Below are 24,694 nucleotides of genomic sequence, written 5' to 3' on the forward strand. Positions count from 1 at the left end.
CATAGAAATTAAAAGGCAACTCTCACTGTTATAAATGGTGTCTCTGAGGAGCACACTTAAGAGTTCTGATCTCCTAGATCTGAGGAACGCAGGAGGGCATGCTCCAGGAGATGGGGGCGTGTGTGTCAGTTCAACAGGCTTGCCTTGCTCACGCTGCAGAGGCTCCTGACAGCTGGCAGAGCGCCAAGGAAAAGAGCACATATTTTGCAAGAGGAAGTACCACTTTAAGAAGAAAGCCCATTTGGATGATCTTGACTAGTCCCAGGACACTGAATGCCTGGTGCTGTATCACATTCCAAGAACCCAGGTCAAAATGCTTCAGGAGACTCAGTATCCTGACATAGGGCATAACATCAGTGAGAGCAAGATGTAAATCAAATTTAGTTGATGTGTGCCAGTGAACTGCACAGACACCTTCTATAATATTTGAAGCCATTGAGCATGAGTGTCTAGACCACCATGTATTTTTTTTACAGTTGTAACAACATCACAGTCAGTTGACATTGCTCAAAACTATATTACAAAATTACATTATTACTTAAAATGACATGTACGTTCAAGGCGTTCCTGCTGTAGAAGTGCCAAAATAAATGACATAATAAAATAATTAGAAGAAAATATGGATATTTCATGAGATAACCTTTTGCATAAAAAGCAAAAAATCTTATGGCAAAAGACTAAAGATTTAACATTTAAAAATTACAAATTTCTGTTACCATAAAGATAGCTTAAGTTAAACTAAAATAATTTTAAATACGTCAAAGTGTAACTGCCCTTAATATATGAAAGGCTCTAGGAAATCAAGAAGACAAAGATAAACACCTAGACAGAAATGACATGCAAACAGATAAGTTACAACAAACTAAAAAAAAATGATTCTAATAAATATATGAGAAAAATTAAACCTCGCCAACAGTAAAGGAATTACAAATTAAACCAGTTTGTGATCATAATTGCTACTTTTTAACCTATTAAATTGACATAGGTTTTCAAAAATGATTTATACTCCATGCTGGTAGGGGTGTAAATTGGTACAACCTTTTTGGAGGTCAATCTGGTAATATATATCTGCAACTTTAAAAATACTCACATTCTTTGACCTGGTAATTACATGCTAGGAATTTATCCTGTAGCCTGTTTGACTTATGACACATACTTTTTGTTCTAAGAAGATAAGCCCAAGCATCTTAATTGAACTGGATGTCATTGTTCCTGCTTTACAGGCTTCATGGAGACAACACTAGTGTCTTAGCATAAAGCCTGATGCTAATGTGAGACTGTGGAGACCACAGAAGACACATGACCAGGGCCAGAAGACACATCCCTCAATCTGGTCAAGTTTTTACTGTTCTTAATGAAGCAAAGATGGCATGTTGAAATCCATGTAGAACTTTACTTTGCCTATGTTTACAGCCACGATCCTAGGTAAAGTCACTAAGCACACTCAAACCACTCTTGTTCATTAATGGGCATTTTTGAGTCAGACACCTCAGTACCAACTTTCATTTTCCAGAGGCTCTCCTAATCCCAGGAGTGTCCCAGAGGTGCTGCTGTATTTCAGTGATGTTCTGAGCATGGGCTTGACAGAAAATGAACTTGTCAAAGGCCTTACATCATTTTGATACATTGCATATTTGAGTGAAACAAAGAGAAACCAGAAATACATTCCTCTAGGATTATTCTCTTGGGTTGCTCTGCTGATGCCGCTGGTATTCATTGTGTTCCATATAAGACATGAACAATTCACAAAGCACCTATTCCAATAATAAAGGGAAGGCATCAGGATTATCTGGGGCAGCTTACTAATCTCATATGTTTTCTCTCATGAAAGGGAACCAAGACGGGGATCCACATTGACCCTGGGCCTTCACACTTCCTTAAGTGTAGCAGCAGACTCCCCCTACACCCAACACTTCAGCAGGGCTGTCCACTACAGTCCTTATCCAAGTAGCTGTGCTTCCTGGCTTAGGGCTTTTGTCACCAGTGCACTGAATAGGAAGAAGTGCTGGGGAGTTGATATCTTAGGAGCAACCCTTAACCAATGACAAATGAGACCCAAAGTTGAGTACCTCAACACTCTTGACCCCAGGCGGGGCAAGCTGTGAGTGTCTTCCCTACCATCTTCAGAAGACCCCAGCAGAATGCACAGTCCTCCTCCTCTCTTGTCTGCAGCAGTGATGTGCTCATTAATGTGCTCTGTACTGGCTTTCTTCCCTTCCTTTCCTCATTCCGCTTCCAATGCTTGCTGGGATCGCTTCCCAAAGAAAATCACTTGCACTCAAATCCCTATCTCAGAGTCTGTTTCTTGAGGGTGGGGAGAAGCCCAGCCTAAGACGCCAAAATAAGGACTTTTTTTAACTTTTGAATTTATATTAGAAAATTATGAGAATGTCTACTATTCCTTGTTATTGTTATTGTTAGTGCAATAATAGTACAAGGAATTCTCTATATCCTTTATCCAAATTCATTAATGCTTTACATTTTGTCCCATTCATTATTTTTTTCCATTCTGTTCCCTTCCACTCTATCTTCCCTTTCTCGCTACACATATATACATACACATATTATTAAATATACATACTGATATTTCCTGAGCAATTTGAGAGTAAATTGGATACTTGTTCCTCTTTACCCTTTAATATTTTAGTGCATATTTCTGAATAAAGATATTCTGTTTTATAAGCTCAGTACAGACATCAAAACAGTTTCCACTGTTTCTTGTCACCCTCATGCTTATGCTTCATGGAGTCAGAGCTAAGCTTAGTCACAGAATGCCAGATGACATTAAGTCACCAATTCTTCCTACTTGAGAAAAACATCATTTCCAGAATGAAATTACATAGACAGTGATAGATAAGCCTTTGCTGTCAACATAAGCAGTGAAGACATGTGACAGCCACAGAAGGATGCCCAGGTTTTTGCAGTCTGCACTGTTGACCTGCCTTTATTTGTACTTTCAGAGCATGAGACTCTGTGGTTTATTACATCGTCACCCTTGATATGTACTGGGGTCTTTTGCTCAGTTTTCATGAATACACATTTGTCTAATATCCTGGATCAGCCACTGCAATTCCCATCCATGTTGAGACATCTCTAGAGCACATTTCAGTGGTCTTCTTCTGGAAGTCTAAAGGGTACCTCAAATCCAACATATCCCAAAGCTTAATCACAATCTCTCCCTCTCCCCAACCTAGTCCTCTCTTTGCCTTCTGTCCTGGGGAGTGGGACAGGCACCCATGCTGCTGTGTGTGGATCCATTCTTAACACCTGGCTTTACTTACCCTTGAAACCCTCATATGCAATCCATCATCAAGGTTCATCAGCTCTTTGCACTTTTCTGCAATTCTGCTATAATCACCATCACCCTTGTATACACTATCAACATCTGTCCCTGGAATGACAGCAAAAGCCTCTGACTGGTCTGCTTTCCCTCCAGCATCCCTACAAATGATTCTCTACCTTGCAGCTAGAAAAAAAAAACATTCTGGATCAAAAATCCAGAAGCCACATCATCTTCCTGCTCAAAACCCAGCAAAAGTTTCTAGTCTTTGAGTAAGTTCAGATGTCCTTCGCTTCACCACTCATGGTCTGACTACCTCCCTTTCCTGTTCAACTTCCACAGTCCCTGTTCCAGTCACACAGCTTTCTTTTAGTCTCTGTTCATTACATGTTCTCCTATACAAGGACTCTGCACATGCTGTCTTTTTCTGGAGTATTTCTTATTTATTGTCTCAAACCTCCTTCAGATCATAACTCATGTCTTCCTCCCTATGTGATCTGGTACAATTTCACATTCTGTTTTCTTAAATCACATATCTCTCCTTTTTTTTTTTGTAATGGGTAGAGTTGCAATTTTATGTTTTCTTTGTGACTGCTTAATCACTATCTTCTCCACTAGATTATAAACTTCACAGGACAGAAACTGTGTCTGTGGGGCTTATCATGGTATCCTCAGGGCCTACAGAGTGTATTGTACTTAGTAGATGAGGAATCAATAGTTGATAAACGCAAGAATAAGGAGAGTAGATGACTTTTCTAGCCCAACTGTTTAGGCTAATAAAGTTGCACACATTGCTCTGACTGAACTGTTTTACTTTTGTAATTAGGTAAGAAAGAAGTAACCAGAAAAAGGACAAACTGAGGAATTCAAGTGGTTGACAAGATGGTAATATGAGTGACTTGTCTATAACTAACCCACAGACGGCAGTCATCACATTATCTTGGCCACATTACAAACAACACATCCAGAAATCACTCATATAAAACACTGGCTAGAAATTCTGTCTTATATATGGACCTGATTTTGATGTTGGACAAAGCTGTAAAAGGGTGTCTGTTGCACATTTAACATAAATTGTCAAAGGCACCGACATATCAATGGAAAGTGACCAAGAAGCCTGATACCAACTCCATTCTGATTTTACATGATGTTTCCAGGAAAAAAAACTTCACTGTGGCAAATTCCTTTTCAAAATAGCTCAACATGCTTATTTTCCATCTTAAACCTCTGCTGTAACAATTATAGCTCTTTCCAGTGCCTTGTAAAACCTGGGCTGTCAGACACTATCATTTCTGGAAATGGGTCTGTATTTGCCTCAGCCGCATATAAGCAGTTAGTGGGCAGAAGTCTTATCTGAGCAGTCACCAACCTGTCTTCACTTTCAAGCAATGACCAAGTTGAAAGGGTACTAATGATGCCCCAGAGCGTACTGTTGGTGGAGAACGGCCAGTGAGATTTGCCAGGTTCCTACCTATTTAACATGTCATTCTATGTTTGGCCATAAGGGTCAGTTCTGATTGCAGAGTAGGGCAACCCTCTATTGAGACAGGCCCTGGCCATTTCAGTCTAGGCTTAATTAAAGACTTGGAATAGAAGCAGGAGCATGTTCTGGAGGCTACTGTTTTTGTATCAACCCCTCTCACATTTGTACCACAAATGTTTGCTTTTGCTGGAAATAATGGAGCTGGACCAAGGTGTTTCCTGGCACAATGACTGAGGTCGTGGGCCCTGTGTCACATGAGATCCAGGACACAGATGGGCTCGAGTGGCACCACCAGTGGTAACTGACTGCCAAAGCTCTCTTCTCTGGACTTGAAGCAGCAGTCAGTAGAAGCAATGCTTCTGCAGTTGTCTGGCATTTGCGTTTCAGCCATGTCGCCTAAGGATGTGCCAGAACTACACTGTAGAAGAACCAACCATAGTTTCCTGGCTACAAAAATTGCTGAAGTGGAACCAATGGGTTTATATGTATATATATTTAACTCACTAGCATAACACAGAGGCAGTCTTTAATAAAAAAAGCACTATTTGAAAAATGTTTCAGCTGGAAGGAAGTGGGTACTTAAATTTGTTAAGGGGAGTTCTGTGGTTCAGTGGTTGCTGTTCTTAGTCATTCTGAATGCCTATTAGAGGTTTATTCATTGAAATGCTCATTTTAATATGCACTGCAGTGATTTAGGGTGGGATCAGAGCAGTGAGGGCTGCCTCAGGAAAGGATGATCACGTAATGTGTCTCTCCTACCTGTTTACAACCAGCCTAGTACCAGACACCTTGATGCAATAGAAAGCCCAGAGATTTCAGAGGTGGAAAGTACAGAACGGACTCCAAAACCTGCCACTTGTTCTGCGTGCAATCTTAGCCACACCTCTTCGCATCTCTCAGCCTGTTTCTTCATACATAAAATAGGGATGATAATGTTTCTATCAGGATTGTTACAGGAAATAAATGAGGTGACATGTTTAAAGTACTCGCCAGAGTTCTTGGAGCATAATATGGGCTCAACAAATGTTAACTCCTTCCCCTTGCCCTGTTCTGAGTATTCTGTGGAGGAGTGGAATGGAGTGCAATCTAGGAGCTGGGGACCTGGTCCACACACATGGTCTGTGCAGTCCTAGGGAGCACCAATCACATTTCTATTGATGTTCCCAACAAGGACAGAACAATTGTAAGGAAAAGGCAGCTATCTTGTTTCTACTTTGGGAAAACTTATCAAAGTAATACAAGAATAAAAACTGTGTAATTCAAAAATGTTTTCCTTTCTCATAAATTCCCTACGATTTTCTTGTATTTTATTACTTTAAAAAAAACCTGTAGGTTTTGACATTTTCTATTTTGTTTGGAACATTAAAAGATGTTCACAATGAACACAGGCTGTTAGTCATATGGTCTATAATATCTCCCATCTCATCAACGCACATTACTTATGAAAAAAGTTGATGTAAGTATTCCAACCTCTCCTTAACTTGCCAGTGTCAGTTGTGTTGGGTTAAGTGAAATTAAAAAGGCCTTGGAAACCAGAGTCCTAGGTTTGAATTCTGATTCTGATTCTGTGACTTTGAGGATGAATTTTTTTCTTTTATGAAAGGAGCATCATATGACTCCTAACCAGCTGGACGGTGAGGGTGAAATGAGACAGGGCATGTAAAACACATAGACATAGCAGGCACACAATGTGTTTTACAATCCCTGCCTTGCCTTAATTGTTCTTAGTTTTATTTTCTTTTTAAATACAATCAACTAGTTTAGGAATAAACAGGACATCTTTGAAACAATTTGCATGCAGATCTTGGTATATAAAAATGGAAAATAAACCTAGAGATTTTACTGTTAATTATTCCTGTTGAATAATATCATGTATTCATGCATTTGGCGAAGCACTAACTTTTTATACAAGATGCTTATTGCTTCAGTGATATAATGACATTTTAAATAATCATAAAGCACAGGCCTCACAAACATACAAATCAGATGTTATAAAATAAATTAATACACTTCGTTTATTCATAGTGTCTCTGCCTACAGTAGGTTGATACTAGGATCCATATATGCAGCAAACCCAGGAACCTGAATCAAAGGACAGTGCAAATGGCTGGAGTCATAGAGAAGACAGGAGGAGGTAGCTGCAGAGTGACAGTGTGCATCATGCAAAACGGTGCAGCACTGTCAAGAAAATCACCACCATCATTCCAGAGCAATGAGCATTTGGAGGCAGATGGTGGAATGGCAATAAGATAGAAAAACATCAAGAACTACCAAAGATGATGAGAAATGAGATATAGAGCAGTATTCTAAGCAGATGTCTAGGCACAAAACAGCCTTCTTTTCTTTTGGCCGGAGAAGTAGGAAATAAATGCTAAAATTCCCTTTAATATGCGCGGCAGGGAAAACATGCAAGTCAGCTTACCAAGCTTAATAGATTTCATGTCCAAGGTAATGTCGGATTTGGCAGTCTTGAAAGAGCAGGCACATACTCTTCCTCTCGAAAGAGTGCTTAGCCAACAAATGTGTAGCAGTGTGGAATTTTCTATGGAAAATGAGCGAAAAAGTAAAAACCTATACAGTTTAATGTATGTGGTTCATCAAGATTCAGTTACGACTACTTTGGGGACATCACTACTGTAATGGGTCTTAACATGTTTTAAATCACTCATATTCTAACTAAACTCATAATGGAGGCCTTCGACTGAATAATTAATATCAAATATTCTAACTGGAATCAAGGATATATTGGCTGCAAGGAAATGATGAAAAGTTTGATTAAAATGGACTTTTATCTGAGGAACTAAGTGACATAAAAATGATATGGCAGTAGCATTAACCCCCTGATCTCAGCTGTTTGGCATCTTAAAGTGATATTACATGCTAGGGCTTTCTGAATTTTCAGGCAGGAAGTTTGAGTTAACAATGGAGACATCTTAATCTCACAAGGAATTAAGTTGCTGCTAATTCATCATTTTGTCCTCGGCATTAAGACTGAAGTAGTATCGGGGCTGTTCAAACAGGCAGCTGATTCTACTGGGAAGAGGAAGTAGAGACTATATTTTCAGCATAAGGAATCTTAGGAAAAAGAATGAGAGAGCTTAATTTGGTGTGGTAAAAGAGCTTCACTGGTCTTCAAAAGGCGATAAACCCCATCATATGCAGATGTGAAAGATGTTATCTAGATAAGTTCTTCAGGCCATCTTAGTATTCCTGCAAAGTCAGAGCAGCAATCTTAGGGACAAACACTGCAAGGTGGCTTTTCACAGCGAGGAAGACTTCAGATAGGGTTGCACCACCAGGAAAGTGTCAAAGCCACCGGCCATTATTCACGTGTCTACTAATAAATGAAGTGTGACGGCCTCAAACTCTGGTAGAACATTCCAACCACCGGCATGCCTGCAGGGAGCAGTACGTATATTATACGCTCATGAAGCATCTTATTTGACAAGCTGGCCTTGTCACACAGAGAAGTACTCAGTTGGGCAGCACGGAGACTGTCAACCTTTACAGACCCAGACGGTCAAACCTCTGCCCACACCCAGACAAGCACTCACACACCTATATACTTAATGCTTTGATTGCTCAACTTTTCATCGAACTCACTGGATTACTATCTAGATTCACTTCAGCCAAAGCCCAGTACTGTACTGCCAGAAATCAACAGAACTTGAATGTCACCACCAGCGGTTTAGTGAGTGCAACAGAATAATGCAACACCAGCAAAGGAAAATTCAATAGCAGTGACAGAAGCAGAAGTTCACTGGAGAAGAGAACAAGAGAAATCTGAGAGGGAGAGCATCTTTAAAAAGTGAGGTAAATGACAGAAAAGGATGTCAAGGACACCCAGACAAAATGCTTTTGGGATGACCAAGAATAGCAGACAGCATGCTTGTTGCAAGTTTCGAAGTTAGCCGTGCACTGTGATTGGAGTCTTCCTGATGGGCATAAGCAGACAAGTAGACTGAGAGCAGTACAATGAACCAACGAAACGTTAGAGTGGAAGCATGCTCTTACAGCGTATTTCTTCTGAAATGAACACAGTCGTACCTAATGCAAAAACACCAGGAATGTGTTTAGAAAGCAAATTTCTTATGGGTTCCTAGGAAGCAAGCATTAGCTGTTTGCTCCTTCTAAAGTTGCTCTTTCTATCCAAACTCAGCTCTAGCATATTGCTTTCTATCTCACAGCCAAGTTGAAAGCTGCTTGAGATGCTCAGAGACCTTTTTTTTTCCCTCCCAAGTAACTTACGTAATACAGCTTAGAGCAATATCAGAGACTGGAGGCGAACGTGGCCCAAGCAGGCCTTTGTCCCTCATCAGCCTCAGGAGAGGGAGTCTTTCTCTCCACAGGAGCGCTCAGGCAACACTCCACCAGGAAATTTATTGTCATCCTTTTTCTTCTGGGGAGATATTATTCTTAGTCTTCAAGAACTAAAGTACCAATTTGCAGACACTGTTTTTTCAACTCTCAGGAGTGTTCTAACAAAACAGTATTCTCTTTTTGGTAGGCAAAGTATATTGCTTAATGTTCATCTAGCAATTACACATTAAACTGTTCATATTTCAAACAAAGGGCCCAAGGGAATGGAAAAAAGAATTGATTTTATGGCAGCATTACAGAGACAGCTGAAAGGCATTACTTAACCTGTATATTAGGAATGTTCTGTGTCATATACAAAGATGAAGAAGACACAGTCCCTGTCCTCAAAGGCACTTATATTTTAGTGAGAAATACAAACAGGTGAGCAAATAATTTAAGGGAATATGACAGGTGTAGAGTATAGATCTAACTCTGAGCTTCCTAACATTAGCCAAAGTGGTTAAAATTAACACACTCACAGCCTGACTGTTTGGGTTCAAATCCCAGCTCTGCCACATTTTAGCTGTTGAATTTGGGCAAGTTTATTTAACCTCTCTCTCTGTCTGTGACCTTCCCTATGAAATGGGGATAATTATCAGGTTGCTGCTGAGTCACAGGGTTGCTGTGAGCATTGTCAGTCAGTAGATGGCGAAGCATTTAGAACTGTGCCTTGCACATAGTAAGTGGTCACTAAGGATGAACTATTTAGAAGTCTGGGCCAGGTGCAGTGGCTCCTGCCTGTAATCCCAGCACTTTGGGAGGTGGAGCTGGGCAGATCACTTGAGGTCAGGAGTTCAACACCAGCCTGAGCAACATGGCGAAACCCTGTCTCTACTAAAAACACAAAGCTGGGCGTGGTGGCGGGTGCCTGTAATCCTAGCTACTTGGGAGGCTGAGGCAGGAGAATCACTTGTGCCCAGAAGACAGATGTTGCAGTGAGCTGAGATCGCACCATTGCACTCCAACCTAGGTGACAGAGTGAGACTCCATCTCAAAGAAAAAAGTCTGGACTTCTATTGATTTCAGAGAAAAGATATATCCTCATGAAAAATCATTACTTATATTGGAAAACAGCACTCTAAAACAAAGTGTCAAAAAAGCTTCAGGGGACTTCTTTCCCATAAATTCTTGTATATAACAAAAATCTATTCTTGGCTAGGTGCAGTGGCTCATGCCTATATTCCCAGCACTTTGAGGGGGCTGAGGCAAGCTGATTGCTTGAACTCAGGAGTTCAAGACAAGCCTGGGCAACTTAGCAAAATCCTGTCTTTACAAAAAATGAAAAATTTAGCTGGGTGTGGTGGTATGTGCCTGTAGTCTCAGCTACTCTGGAATCGGAGGTGGGAAAATGCTTGAGCTCTGGAGGCAGAGGTTGCAGTGAGCCGAGATCGTACCACTGTACTCAAGCCTGGGCAACAGATAAAACCAGACTGTCCAGCAAGACTTGGGTGCAGGAGGAGGTATTGCTTCAGTGGTAGAGGAAAGAAAACAAAAACCAAAAAATCTATTCTCATCTGTAGAGCAATGTATTAAGACTACTATATACACAGCCCTATGTTAGGTTTTGGTGGTGGGTGTAACAAGTGATGGGTATAAAACAAAGTTCCTTATTTCAAGGAATTTATAGTCCAATGTCGCGAACAGGGGCAGCAGAGAATGATAACCTAATTCAGGGTGTTTTTAGGGCACTGGAAAGGTGCTAACTGGATATTACGGAAGTTTAAAGGAAGAAGAGCCAGGGGAGATGGCATGGATTTTGGCAGGGGGCCTCTGAGGCATCTTGGAGGCAGAAGGAGGGGTTTATCAAAGAGGCAGCTGTAACTGGAGTCACAAGAGTGGGATATGAAGGTTAGGCAGGTACTTTCGGAATTATCATCATAGAGATGGGCACTGAATTGGCAGGAAAAGAGGAGATGGCAGAGAGAATCGATGTGGAGCAAAAGGTGGGAAGCAGAATCTGGTGGAAGTATCAGTGGTGTGGTCAGAAGCCTGGGACAAGAGGCTACAGTGTGAGTGAGTTGAGTGGAAATATGGGAAAAGGAGGGTTGAGAGCAAAGGTCTTTCTTTTTCTCTGACATACAAGAGTCAACTTAATGGGGTTGTCCTCCCACCCGAGTCCTGCTCAGGTATAAGTCCTGGTAGTTGAATGTTCAGCACTGCCCAGTCCTGAGATAACAGGAATATCTTAGCAGTATCTCTGGATCTCTCCCACTAGCAAACAGGGTGCTGCTGTCACGCCATGCCCACCCTGGGAGCTAGAGCATCATGCTCCACCTTGCTGGTTAACTTGTCCTAGGTATGGCCTCCACCACTGGAGCAATGCCTACTCCTGCACCCAAGTCTTGCCGGACAGGAGCCCTGGCCTCTTGCCGAGAGCCGAGTCAGCACCCGGTATCTGTCATAAACTCCCTCTCCTTAGCACTGCTTCTCCTGTCATGCCCATTAGCTGAGCTTCTTGCTCACATCTCAATAGTTTGCTATGTTCTCTTACTCTTGGCCATCCAGATCCCTGGCCGTGCCTGAGCTGGCGAATCCTGCAGCTTCAGTGAGTCTCCCAGCGTATCCCCACGCAGGGGCTGCTTCCTGTCCTCCAGACAGTGGCGACTCCTGGCAAACCGTGCTGCTGAGGTTGTGCGTCTAGAACAGTAGGCAGAGGAGGAAAGCAACTGGCAAGGGGATTAAAGGTGCTGCCGAGAGAGGGTAGTTGGTGGCTCAAGGTCCCCAAGAAGCCAGGGAGAATGAGCTCTGGTGTGTGGGTTTGCCTCATTATGGGAAGGCACACTGCTTCCCCAGAGATAAAATAAAAAAGAGCTAACAATAAAAAATCCTTCAATGCACTATGCAGGCTCTTCACTGAGGGTGTGCCTTATATTATTGTATTTAATACTCATACCAGCACTATCCCGAGGCTCTAATATCGTCCCCAGTTTGCAGATTACAAAACAGAGCCTGGAGCAATTCCATCACTGCCCAAGGCCACACAGGTGGTAAGTGATGAAGCTGTGGCTATAATCATGGCCTGACTCGGAGCTCAGGCCCTCAGTGCATCCCCTTGGGAAGCGTGTGTGAGCGAAGATGCAGGAGTCTGAGCTGCAGGAGCAGAAGTTGAGGGGCTAACATTGAATGCCTCAAGGTCGTAAAGGAAAGGAAGTGAGGTCACCTCCAGAGACTGGGCTTGGGGAGTTGAGTCATCTTCGTAGAACTTAACCAGAGTAGAAACGGTTGGAATGGCCACTGTGGGATAGTCAGGGGAGTTGACAACATGACTACAAAAAATGCTGGATGGCAGCAGGGACCCAGCTGGCGCTGCCTAATGTGAATTTTGCAGTGGAATCCATGAATGCAGTTTTACGAGTCTCTCCAGCAACCTCTCGCCGCCCGTGCCCGTAGGACCACAGAAGAGCTGCAAGGCCTTTTGCTCACTCCTCAGGACTCCACACTTGATTATAAGCCCGGAAGAGCAACGTGGCGCTGACGCACGGAGCCCTCTGCAGAGAGGAGGATAATGGGATCCCATGGGGCCAGGGAGGGGCCAGGTGGAGTGATGGAGGCTTGAGATGGGAAGAGTGGAGAGCTCACTGCTGAAGCGACTGACCACAAGGAGGCCTGCGGAATCAGAATGGGGCCTGGGAGAGTTGCGAGGGGCTGGCAGGCTGAGTGTAAAAGGAGCCGTTTGCAAAAACACATACATCGATGTTCACACATCATAGCAACCTAGGAAACAGCCACTTCCCTACTCACCTAGGGTGAGTAATAATTTGTGTCAGGCAAGAATAAGGGAATGCTGATTTTGTTCTGTTTACTACCAAGAAAACTGAGGGCTGTTCAGGCTGGTAAAACATTGGCCCCGGTGCAGGTCTGGTGTTTACTAACGAGGTCGTATTACAACCGTACTCCGCTTTCTAAAACAGCACCCTCAGGAGAAAAGAAGTACAGTCATTTTTCTTAGGAGGCAGAAGATTTAACATTGCTTAACAATAACACTTAACATCCCTTAGCCCTTAGCCTTAGGCAACCTCATAACTACCGAGTGCTGGGAATTGTCTTTTTCCTGTGCTGGCCAGCACTCTGCCTTTATTTTGTGATGTGTCATTTAGCCTGGCAGCGGGCTGCATGGGCCTGCTTTAAAGATGACAGAGTTCCATGGAAGCACTGGGGGATGCCCCTTGACCAGAGTGCCTCACCTTCTCCATGCACTGTGGGGCATTTTCTCTCTGTGTCGATGGCTCCAAATTTGGCATGGAAATCAGTGTTACTGAATTGTTCCTAAAAAGGACTATGAGGCAATACACAAACAACATAGGAACCCAATCAGTCAGTAGCATATTAAGTTCCCTATAAGGTTGGCCACTGACTTCCTATAGATGGATTTATTCCTATTTTTAATTAAAAATTTAACTCCATGAATATTTCAAAGCTCCCTGCCTCTATGATGAAGAGGGATCTGGTGCCTACGGAGATGTGCTCGCCTCATTCTCCTGGCAAAAGGGGACAGCAGTGGAGCTGGTGTTATTCAATTAAGTGGACAGTGAAATCTCCAGGGGGAAAGACAAGAAAACCAGGGTAAATGTCACTGGCACTCAGAGCAGCATCTGCATACCTTTTCAGAAGCCAGCAGTACATCCCTGGCCTCTGCTTTCTGCATCTCGTTAGTTTAATTTGGAGCCCCCTATCCACGGACCAGCGTGCAATGCCTGGGAGGGAGCTTTGCATCGCCTCTTTAGATGTTGAGATGCAGCGTCCCCATTTAAAAGCCACTTCCAGGGGTCCCCCTCGCATTTGTCTGAGCCCTATTTATTCTCCATCATGGTTGCCTCTGGTTGCCAGGTAGCTGCAAAGGTCTATTTGCATGTGCAACTATAATCGTTCCTACCATTGTGTATGTGGGTGAGTGAACCTTTTGCCAAAATTACTTCCAGTTTGAGATGCTTCCCTTTCAGCTACAGTTTTATTCTGGGGCTGGCAGAACCTTGTCACTTCACACATTCATAAAGAGCCATCAACAGCATAAATGCATTACCTTTGTCAGAAAAACCACACCACACTGTTTAATCTTAAAACAGACTTGTTTAGAGTCAGCCATGATTGAGCATTTCAGGGATTATTAGTGAAAACAAATAAGAGCTGGAAATTCAGAAGACTTTACCTTAATGATTATGAACAGAAGCACTGGTTGCACTACTGTGAAAGGCTGATTTGTTTGACTCCTTTGCTAAGCAGAAGAGTTCTCAAGATGGACTGGGACTGTGCCTCCCGTTTCCATATTCTCATGGCCTGGTGCATTTTAGGTGATCACCAGATACATGGTGAATGAATAAATGAGTGAAATTTATAGAATTTTAAATGCTATTTCTGTGCTTTTGATTTGTACCTAAAAACTCCATTTCTGGACTCTGAGTGCAGATTGGTCGGGAATATATTAAACTGTTTCCAATTTTCCTTTTTTTTGGACCCCCTCTCATAAGAGCATTCTATTTTCCATCTGCCTTAACCACAATTTCCATATACTTCAACAGTGAAAGCCAGAAATCTTACATGTAAAACAAATTTTTGGAAACTACTTCCATTTTTAAAATGAAACAAAATATACTCATCCATTGGTTTCGGGAATGGTTCTAGGACCGCCCCCCCGCCCCACCTCAGATACTAGAATCCACAGATGCTCAATTCCTTGATACAAAATGGAATCATATTAGTATATAACCTGTGCACATCTTCCCATGCACATTATATCATCTCTAGATTCCTTATAGTACTGGGTACAATGTAAAGGCTATGTAAACAGTTGTTATACTGAATTATTTACAGAATAATGACAAGGAAAAAAAGTCTGTACATGATCGGTACCATTGTGACTCTCTTTTTTTTCTTGGATATTTTTGATCTGAGGTTGATTGAATCCATGGATGTGAAACCCATAGATACTGAGGGCCAATTGTACTAAGCCGAGGAAAATAGAAACAGGAAGCTAATCACAAATGAGAAAAACTTATTAGGCAATATCTATTAAAGAAAAGAAAACAGAAAGATAAATAAAACTTTATAAAAGCTTTAAAAATACTGTATTTTGGGTGTCCTGCCTAATCAGGATAAAAATGCTTCTCTGCTAGATTTTAGATTTTATTACTTTTGAAAATAACACACTATTTATAAGAGCAGCTGGTCACTTTGGCTTTGCCCGTTGTAATGTTCAGGGTGTTCGTTTTGTAAAATCACACACAGAGGTAAGTAAACATACAATGTCAGTCACTCCATCTCTGACTTGGCACGTTAACAGCTCAGCTTTGATGAAAAAGAAGCTCTACTTGGGGTCTTTCTCCCACCCGCTTAAAAGGCGATATTTGAGAACACTGCAACTTTCTGCCTGGCACTAACCTTTCTTTGTTTCTGTTTTGGACCCCACTAATTCTCACACTCTCACCTCACCTAGCCCTCATCGTAGCTGGACTGCATGTACTCTTGGAAAAGCTTCTTTGTCATGTGCTACTGATAGCAGACTAAAATTACTCTTCATCTCACCAATAACAGCACAAGCTTTTGAGAACTGTATCTCATTTCCAATGGTGTCTAGTTACAACATGAGTGGATCACATTAGGCCAGGAGGCCAAGCTAACTTCTCCACAAAGTTGTTCCTTTCCTCGACTGGGTCTGCGCCGCTCAGCAATATTTGCTTATTGCCTTGAGAACAAGGTCAGATTCTAAATCAGGCAAAAACACCTTCCCAAGTTCACATTTCTCTCCTGCTTCTTAACACCCACATGAAACTCCAAGCTTAAGATTGGTCTGCCATTCTCATGGGTAACTCCCAGGACAGAGGATTTACTACTTTATTGTCTCTTAGCTTGGTGCAAGATGTTCGATACCATTTTTATAGCAATGGCTTAGGATTTCCATTTAGTATCCAATATTCTTGCTGACATGTTCAATTGCAATGATATACTATTTTCTCCCCTTAAAAATAACCCACAAGTGTTTCAATTATTAGCACATTTGTGAAGATGGAACTAGGGCTGCAGCAGACGGCAGTAAGGCAAAACTATAACATATTCCCCATTTCAAAGCCAGATTTCTACTTCATGTAGACTTCTCTAAAGACTTCATTTGTGGGTGAGCTGGAGATGGGAGACCTACCTGGGTAAGGATGCATACTGTCTCTCCATCCCTTCAAAGTGGAGGCTGTGTGCATTCCCATCTGGACCCTTTCCAGGCACCTGTGGAGAGAAAAGTAATTAGAGATGAAGATCCATTATACACCCTGGTTACTGACAATGCATCTCGAAATTATAATCAGTGCACAAATGCTGCTGCCGCCTGCCAAAAATCAACCACGGAAAAGCAAGCAAGAACTCTGCATCACTATAGGAATTGATGATCAAGCCACAAACATGGCATTTAACAACAAAGTCACTTATTTTAAAAAAGGGTCACTGTCAAACTGACTCCTTCATGTCCCCATGCCAGGAATATTCTGTAGGCTGCTAGACCATTTTCTTCTTCTTCTTCTTCTTTTTTTTAAACAGATTTTGCTTTTTAGAATAGTTTTAGATTTATAAAAACATTGACCAGGTCGTGTAGACTTCCCATACATCCTGTACTCAGTTTCCCTCTTATTGCTAGCTTATATTAGTATGGCACATTTCTTACAATGATTGAATCAATATTGACACATTATTGTTAACTTACGTCTGTAGTTTATTTAGATTTTTAACTAATGCTGTTTTTCTGTCCCTGGATCCCATCCAGCACCTTACATTTAATTTTCACACCATTATAGTTCCTCCTGGTTCTGAAAAGACCTTATTTTTAAAAGTACACTTTCTGGCTGGGTGCGGTGGCTCATGCCTGTAATCTCAGCATGCTGGGAAGCCAAAATGGGTGGATCACCTGAAGTCAGAAGTTCGAGACCAGCCTGGCTAACATGGTGAAACCCCATCTCTACTAAAAATACAAAAATTAGCTGGGTGTGGTGATGCATGCCTGTAGTCCCCATTACTCAGGAGGCTGAGGCAGAAGAATCACTTGAACCTGGAAGGTGGAGGTTGCAGTGAGCCCAGATTGTGCCATTGCACTCCAGCCTGGGTGACACAGAAAGACACTGTCTCAAAATAAATAAATAAATAAATAAATAAAATAAAAGCACCTTTTCTATAAAACCTTTCTTTACTAACAGGGGTTGGTGACAACCAGCTGTCTACTCCACAGCATCCATGATGCCCCTCTGACCACCGTGAACGTGAGTTCTCTTTCTTACAAATGGCCATACAGAAGCAATGAACTGTTTTCTAACTAGAGTTCGTGTTTATTGTTTTTGTCCCTTCCTCTGCATATCCTGTGTTTACCTCCCCTGGAGTCTTTTCCATCAGCCTCTGAGATTCTAAAGGGCAGTGACTGGCCCCAGTAAGTTTTCAATACTGAATGTTGGCTTTTTGCATGAATATTATATCTCATCCTTCTGTAGCTATCATACCACCAAAAACAAGTTGAACACATAACAGGTATTTAAAAGTACTTGTTGACTGACTGATTCCCCACCTGTTCACCTCACACTTGGTATCACATGGACCACTCATGTGCTTGCCTTTGTTCTTGGGTAGCCCTCATGCATGGGCATGGAAGGAGTAAATAGAAAACTTGGACTATTAGGTGGGGAAGAAGAGATTTTGCCAGTAAGCAGGAGAAGTAACAGTGTCAAGGTCAGTAGGAAAAAGTTTTCCTAGGTGGTACTCAACCACCTGGAAATTATTTTCTTCTTACTCAAAGTCCCAGCTCTCCATAAAACCACCATTCCATCCCAGCTTGTGCAGAGTGTATATATGGGGTTAGGGATATCGGGAGAGATGGTGCACAGCAAGCATATACTGGCACTTAGATGATGAAGAAAGACTATTTTTGGTGTTTAATTATTGTGGGAGGACCTTTAGACTGTGCCTATAAAACCTCTTTATATTTCATCAATAGGTGGAAAAGGAGACACCGGGGTTATTTGAGAGGGTAAGAGTCCAGTGAGCTATGCAGGTAGGGAGGAAGACTATACATCTTTAAAGCAACCACAGACAGACAGATTGAGAATTCTCTGCACTAGGATAAAAGCCTTGATTTAGATTTCTCACCTTTTACCAAAACCAGAGGCAAGGATGGTGACAGACAGGGAATAAAGAAAATAGAAAAGACAGGGAAGAAGTGAAGGAAAGAAACATTGTCCTCACCTACCTAAGGTTTGCTTTCTTGTGTGTGTAAAAACTGTTCCTTATGGAGAGAGAATTCCTGCAAATACCAACAGTATGCTGAAGGTTATTAATTGTGGTTATAGGAAAAATTACTATGCTTATGTATCCCTAGTATAGCTCTGGACATTCCAACTGAGCTTTTTATTGCAGCTATAAAGTTCCAAGTTAATAGTTTTAGCACTGTTATCCAGAACTGTCCTGGCATAATAATAATATCAGTCAGTATTCTGTTGCCTTGAGGAGACCACATGCCTGTTGCTGTTCTGGTGCCTTGAGGAACAGATTATGTGTGTATATATATATACACATAATTATATGCATTATATGATTATGTATATACATACATACAAATAGACAAATATATATAAAATATACAAATATACATATAAAATTTACATATAATATTCATATATACATATATTTGTGTATTTTATATGTATATATGTATATTTGTATGCATATATGTATATTATATATATATGTGTGTATGTATATATATATAATATACATATACACACCTATTAAATATACCCAACAGCATATAAAGTTCTATGAAATGTAAGGTGATCCTTATTCTTAAGGGGTTTTCTCTCTTGTTGGGAAAACAGCATTAGAAATGAAGTAAGAATGACATAGGACAATGTATTACAAAGTGCCATTCAGGATGTCATCAGCAATGGCACAGATGAGGCCTGGAGGTGTCAGGAAAAACTCCATGGAAGTTCCAGAACTTGGACCAGGCTTCAAAAGATAGGCAACATGCTTGCACGTAAAAAATTATTCTGTTTTTCACTAATTGTGTATACCTTTGTATGTTTCTCCATTGATATTGCAACATCATTAATGCAGTCATTCACTGTATTCAAAGCAATGAAGAATTACAGCCCCTCTTCTCATGGAAATAGGCCTGCAAACAATTATGGTACAATGAGATCACCGTGGAAGTCTGAGGTAGGAGGCAGTGGGAGTCTGCAGGAATGGATACCAAAGTCCGCCTGGGAGAGCTGAAGACAGTGTCATGTGGGTGTTGAAGCTCCATCTCAAACCTAAATGTGAATGAGGAGGAGTGTTTCTAGGGCAGAATGGTGCAGGAGTCGTAGGATAAGGCATTCAAGTAAAGAGAACAAAAGCCAAAAACTATGGAGGCGTAACAAAAGCACTGTGTTTTCAGGGAATTTGAAGATTTTGGAAAGGTGGAAACAGGGTATGAAGAAAAGAATACTATCAACTATCAACTATACTACTGGTGCTACTATTGTGGCTTTTACTGTTACCACCACTGTAAATTTTAAAAAGCTAGTTTTTAGAGCAGTTTTAGGTTCACAAAAAAATTAAGAGGGTGGTATATAGATGTCCATATAGTCCCACCCCAATGCATGCATAGCCTCCCTTATTACCTGCATTCCCACCCGTGTGCTACGGTTGTTACAACTCACTAACCTACATCAACACATTATAATCACTCAAAGCCTATAGTTTACATGAGGGCTTTCTCTAGGTGTTGCTCATTCTATGGGTTCGGACAAATGCATGATGACATGTATTCATCATTACAGTATCATACAGTGTATTTTCACTGCCATAAACATCTTAAATGCTCTGCTTATTCATCACTCCTTCTCCCAAGTCCTGGTAACCACTGATCTTTTTACCTTCTTCATAGTCACTTCCAGAGTGTCATATAGTTGGTATCATACAGTATGCAGTCTTTTCAGATTGGCTTCTTAGTAATATGCATTTGAGTTTCCTTCTTGCTTTTTCATGGCTTGATAGCTAATTTCTTTCCAAGGCTGAGTAATATTCCAGGGTCCAGAAGTAGCACAGTTTATTTAGTCATCCACCTACTAAAATACATCTTGGTTGCCTCCAAGTTTTGACAATTATGAATAAAGATATGAACATTTATGTGCAGGTTTTTGTGTGGATGTCGGTTTTCAATCCTTTGAGTAAATATTAAAAAAGACAATTGCTGGACCATATGGTGAGACAATGTTTAGTTTTGCAAGAAATCACCAAACTGTTTTCCAAAATGGCAATGCCATTTTGAATTGCCACCACAATTCAATGAATGAGAGTTCCTGGTGAATGAAGAGTTCCTGGTGTTCTACTTCCCTGTCAGTATTTAGCGTGGTCAGCATTCCCAATTGTAGCCATTCTAATAGGTGTATAGTCATATCTCATTGTTGTTTTAATGTGCATTTCCTTGATGACATGTGATGTAGAACATCTTTTCACATGCTTCTTTGCCATATGTGTATCTTCTTTGGTGAGGTATCTGTTGAGGTCTTTGGACAATTTTTTATTTTGGTTATTTTCTTATTGTTGAGTTTTAAGATTTCTTTCTATATTTTGGATACTTCATTATCAGATGTGTCATTTGCAAACTTTTTCTCCCAATCTGTAGCTTCTCTCCTCATTCTCTTGACAGTGTCTTCCACAGAGCATTTTTTTTTTAATTTTAATAAAGTCCAGCTTATTAATTTCTCTTTCACAGATAATGCCTTTGGTCTTATATCTAAAAAATTATCCTCAAACCCTAGGACATCTAGATTTTCTTGTATTTTATCCTTTAGGAGTTTTGTAGTTTTAAAATTATTCTTGCCACAACACGGAAGGTTCAGTGAAGGTCTGAGCCAGAAATGGTAAGAGCATAAACTAGAGGGCTTTTCAAAGGGTGAAGACAAGAGAGTATCATTAGGATTTAAAAGAGGTAAGATCAATGGGATTGACTGTGGATTAAAGGAAGTGATGTATTTAGAGTAATGCCCAAGTTTCTGAGCTTAGCAATGACATGGTTTTGGTAACACTCACCAAGACAGGAATAAATAAAGAACAGCTTTAGGAGTAGAGGTGGGAGGAGGGAATATTTAGATATATTAAACTTAACTTGGGACATTCAATGGAGATATTTGATAGTTGAGTATAATGGTTTGCAACTTAGAGAAGTCTGGACTGGAGATGTAGCATTGGGAAATGTTCAGCATAGAGATGGTACAAGAAAGCTTGGCAAAGAATGCCCAGGAAGAGTCTACAGGGACCAAATAAAAGACAAGACATATAATGAGAAGAGAGAAGAACACTAATACTATTCTTAGGAATACCATCATTTAGGGCGCAGGCCAAAAGCATTGAACCCAGAAGGAAGTCTGAGGAAAAGAAGTTGGTTCAGAAGAAAACCAGGAAAGTGTATTATTGCAGAAACCAAGAAAATAATTCCATGAAGGAAGTGATCAACAGTGTCAAAACAGTCAAGAGCTTCAGTAAGACAGGGACTGTGGTGTATACTGTTAGTGCACTTCGCTCAATCCACCCTTCTTGTAGAATGTCCTCTTGAATTACAGAACCTTTAAAGCTATAAACTACCTTTCTCTGGATTACCCTGCAGCCAATGTACTGACCTGCTTTAAGTCAGGCCATAACATTTGGGAAATAGAACTGAGGCAGTGGCCACACTTCTACTGTTTATTATGGCAAGAATGACTAAATGAGAGGTATGCTTGGTTTTTCTGTGGTAGCTTTAGTGGCTATAACATTGCTAGTTTCAGGGGTGAAATGTAACTTTTATAGTTGGTTTTAGAATTGGTGGCAGGAGAGGTGGCTTCTTGATTGTGGAAGCTTCCTAATCACAGTGACTCCATGAGCATTGTGGCTCTGTAGCCTTAAACTTCCTACATAGAAATGGCAGTAGCTCCCCTGGTAGCTCAGTTCTGCAGTGTGGCTTGGAAAATCATTCCTGAAAGCTTATCCAAGAATTTTTTTTTTCTTTAACCTCCTTTATGGTTCTATAAGCTCATTACTATGGTGTAATAAATTTATGCTTTCTTAAGCAACAGTATATGCTGTTATCTGCAACTGAACAGTGACCTGTACAGTCTGCAAAAATATTGTTTGGAATTGGCAATGAGATGGCGATTGGTGCTTTATTGAGAGGGATTTTGGTGGATTGACAGGGAGAGAAAGCCAGACTCTATGGTGCTGAAAACCGTTTTCTAATAAATAAACAACCACTGACTGTACTGTCCTTTGCTGTCATGCTTATGGAATGGGATTAATACTTTCAAATACGTAAACATATGTTAGTGTCTCCTAGGTAGAGTAACACGTGAAGTACTATAGGATGGAGAGATGAGAAAATGTCCCCTCCCTTAGGGACACAATGCTAGTTAATGAAAAAGATGGGGATACATTTCTGTTCCATTATTTTTTTAAAAATTGATTTAATCATTTTTTTCTCCCTTAAATGATTGTGGAAAACAAACACATACATATTTTAATGGTATGTAGAGCTATTTTCTCTTCTATTTATTATTGACATTTGTGTATGCTATTAAATATATTTAAAAACATGATTTTTAATGGCTATATAATATCTCATTATATGGATAAATCATAATTTATGTAATCTACTTCTATAATTTGATCAATTTTTAATATCCTGGTTAGAAATGCTGGCAATATAGATAAGTGTGTTAGGTACAAATATTCTTGCAAAGAGCTGCAAATGGAGGATAGGAAATTGCAGAGAGAGGGTTGCTGAAGGGAAGCCAATTATAAGAAGTTGTGGTTAAGTCCTTAGGAAGTCAGACGACTTAAAGAGGGAGTGAGGGAGAGAAAACAGACAGAGGCATTTATAAGCTCACTTCTCATTTTTCTCTGTGCTCAACAAGGCTCAGAAATATTCCTGCTTGAAGAACTCCTTATTAGGTAATTTCCCTTATCACAAAAAAAATAAGGTCAGCAGCTTCCATCCAATTAATTTTTTAAAATCCCTTTATCTTACTTGGTATCATGCAGTGTTTTTTTTTTTTTTTAAAGTAATGACCTAAATATATGTCTGATAGAAACAATCTTGACTTAAGCCATAACAGAAACCCTGCCTTTTACACAACAGTGTAATGTTAGAACTTACGCCTAGATTTGGGGCATATTTATCTTTCTTTTACTGATACAGCCCAGGAAGTGAAACTTCAGAGAGCTTATTCAAAACAATTTAAAGTGCTCATACCTTGGTGTGCCTTGCACGTGGTGACCTTCTGGCTGGATTATGACAGCCTGTGACAAGCCTATCAGGAGGGCTTGGTGTTTGGAAGGAATGTTGAATTAATGTGCTTTTAGTCCATGGGAGTTCCCCCAATTTCATTCACTCAATGCCTGCTGCCGGCTGGGGTGTTAAGAGCCTTGTTTAAATAAAGCTGTTAGTCTTTTCTCTACAAAAGCAAAGAGCTTGCTGCTTACATTCAGGGTTCCTTAAATTAGTATGTATTTCTAGCCTGCATTGCTAGAATCAGCAGTTTCATAAAGCAATATACTAAAGAGGCCATTTAACCTCCCAATATTCCCCCTTTGTAGATTAATGGCAGAGGAGAAGATATAATGCCTTTTCAAACATTTTTTAACAATTCATTAAAAATAAAAGAATAAATTACACAAGATTTTTCTGCAACTGTCTGCTGATGAAAAGCAGAAACAATTCAAAATTAACATGTTGTCCAGCTTCTATAGGTTAGGACACATTTTTGCCAATCTTGTAATTTATGTCCTCTAAGCCAATTTTCCCGAGGAAATTTAAAAGCTGCTGTGATGGCAAGGCCAAGCAAAGTTGCAATACGGCTTATTCACCTACATATAACATCCTCATTTACAAATATGTCTTACTTAGATCCATTACCAAAAAATGGGTTTCATGCTGCCAGACACATCACAAGATTAAGATGCAAAGTATAAAAATTTAGATGCTGTTTTAGGAAACGTGCCTTTCATTTCAAGTTGATATCATGACAGATATTTTTGAGCAGTGTTCTACATTTCCAAAAGCTTTCTTCTAATTCCACTGCTCTTACCTAGTTATAGATTTCACTGGAAGATGTTTAAAGGAATCAACAAAATCAAAACTACTAAAAAGTTATAAACTTGGTTTTCTGTATCTTCTAATATTAAGACATTTTGCTTAAATCCTATATGTTCTAGGGAAACTCAGGGAAATGCTCTATTTAAACAGAAGGAAACTCATCAAAAGATGTTTAATTATGTACCTTTGGCAATGCGTGGTATATTATGCCTGAGCTACGCATTTGCAAATACGCTATCCAGAGAGGCAAAAGAACACACACTCATTCAAACTATTATTTCCAAAGTGTTTGTTTTCCGGAATTTGATTTCAGTAATTTTGTCAAGCAACTAAGTACTTAGCTTATAGACTAGTCTAGAATATCTGCTAGTTGAAAAAATACAGCACATAAAATATGTTAAAAATAACTATTGGGTAGGTCTTTTAACCATTCAGTACCTACATTTTCCTTCCTTGTAACATGTCAGAGTTAAAGCAGAAATCCTTAAAGTCCCTT

The 24,694-nt window shown here is 40.4% G+C and overlaps 1 protein-coding gene across 4 annotated transcripts in view; it reads right to left on the reverse strand.

Annotated features, from left to right (window-relative positions):
• PARD3B (par-3 family cell polarity regulator beta) overlaps positions 1-24,694 on the reverse strand; it is a 1,103,682-nt gene that overhangs the window by 77,701 nt on the left and 1,001,287 nt on the right. For 3 of the 4 annotated variants that reach the window (XM_074399193.1, XM_003925625.4, XM_074399194.1), the window contains one exon: positions 16,255-16,334. In XM_074399193.1, the coding sequence (XP_074255294.1) occupies positions 16,255-16,334 (80 nt within the window). Of the gene's footprint in view, positions 1-7,185; positions 7,306-16,254; positions 16,335-24,694 lie in introns of all 4 variants that reach the window. The other variant, XM_074399195.1, reaches the window with a different exon arrangement.

Source organism: Saimiri boliviensis, chromosome 5, assembly GCF_048565385.1.
Source record: "Saimiri boliviensis isolate mSaiBol1 chromosome 5, mSaiBol1.pri, whole genome shotgun sequence".
NCBI lineage: Eukaryota > Metazoa > Chordata > Mammalia > Primates > Cebidae > Saimiri > Saimiri boliviensis.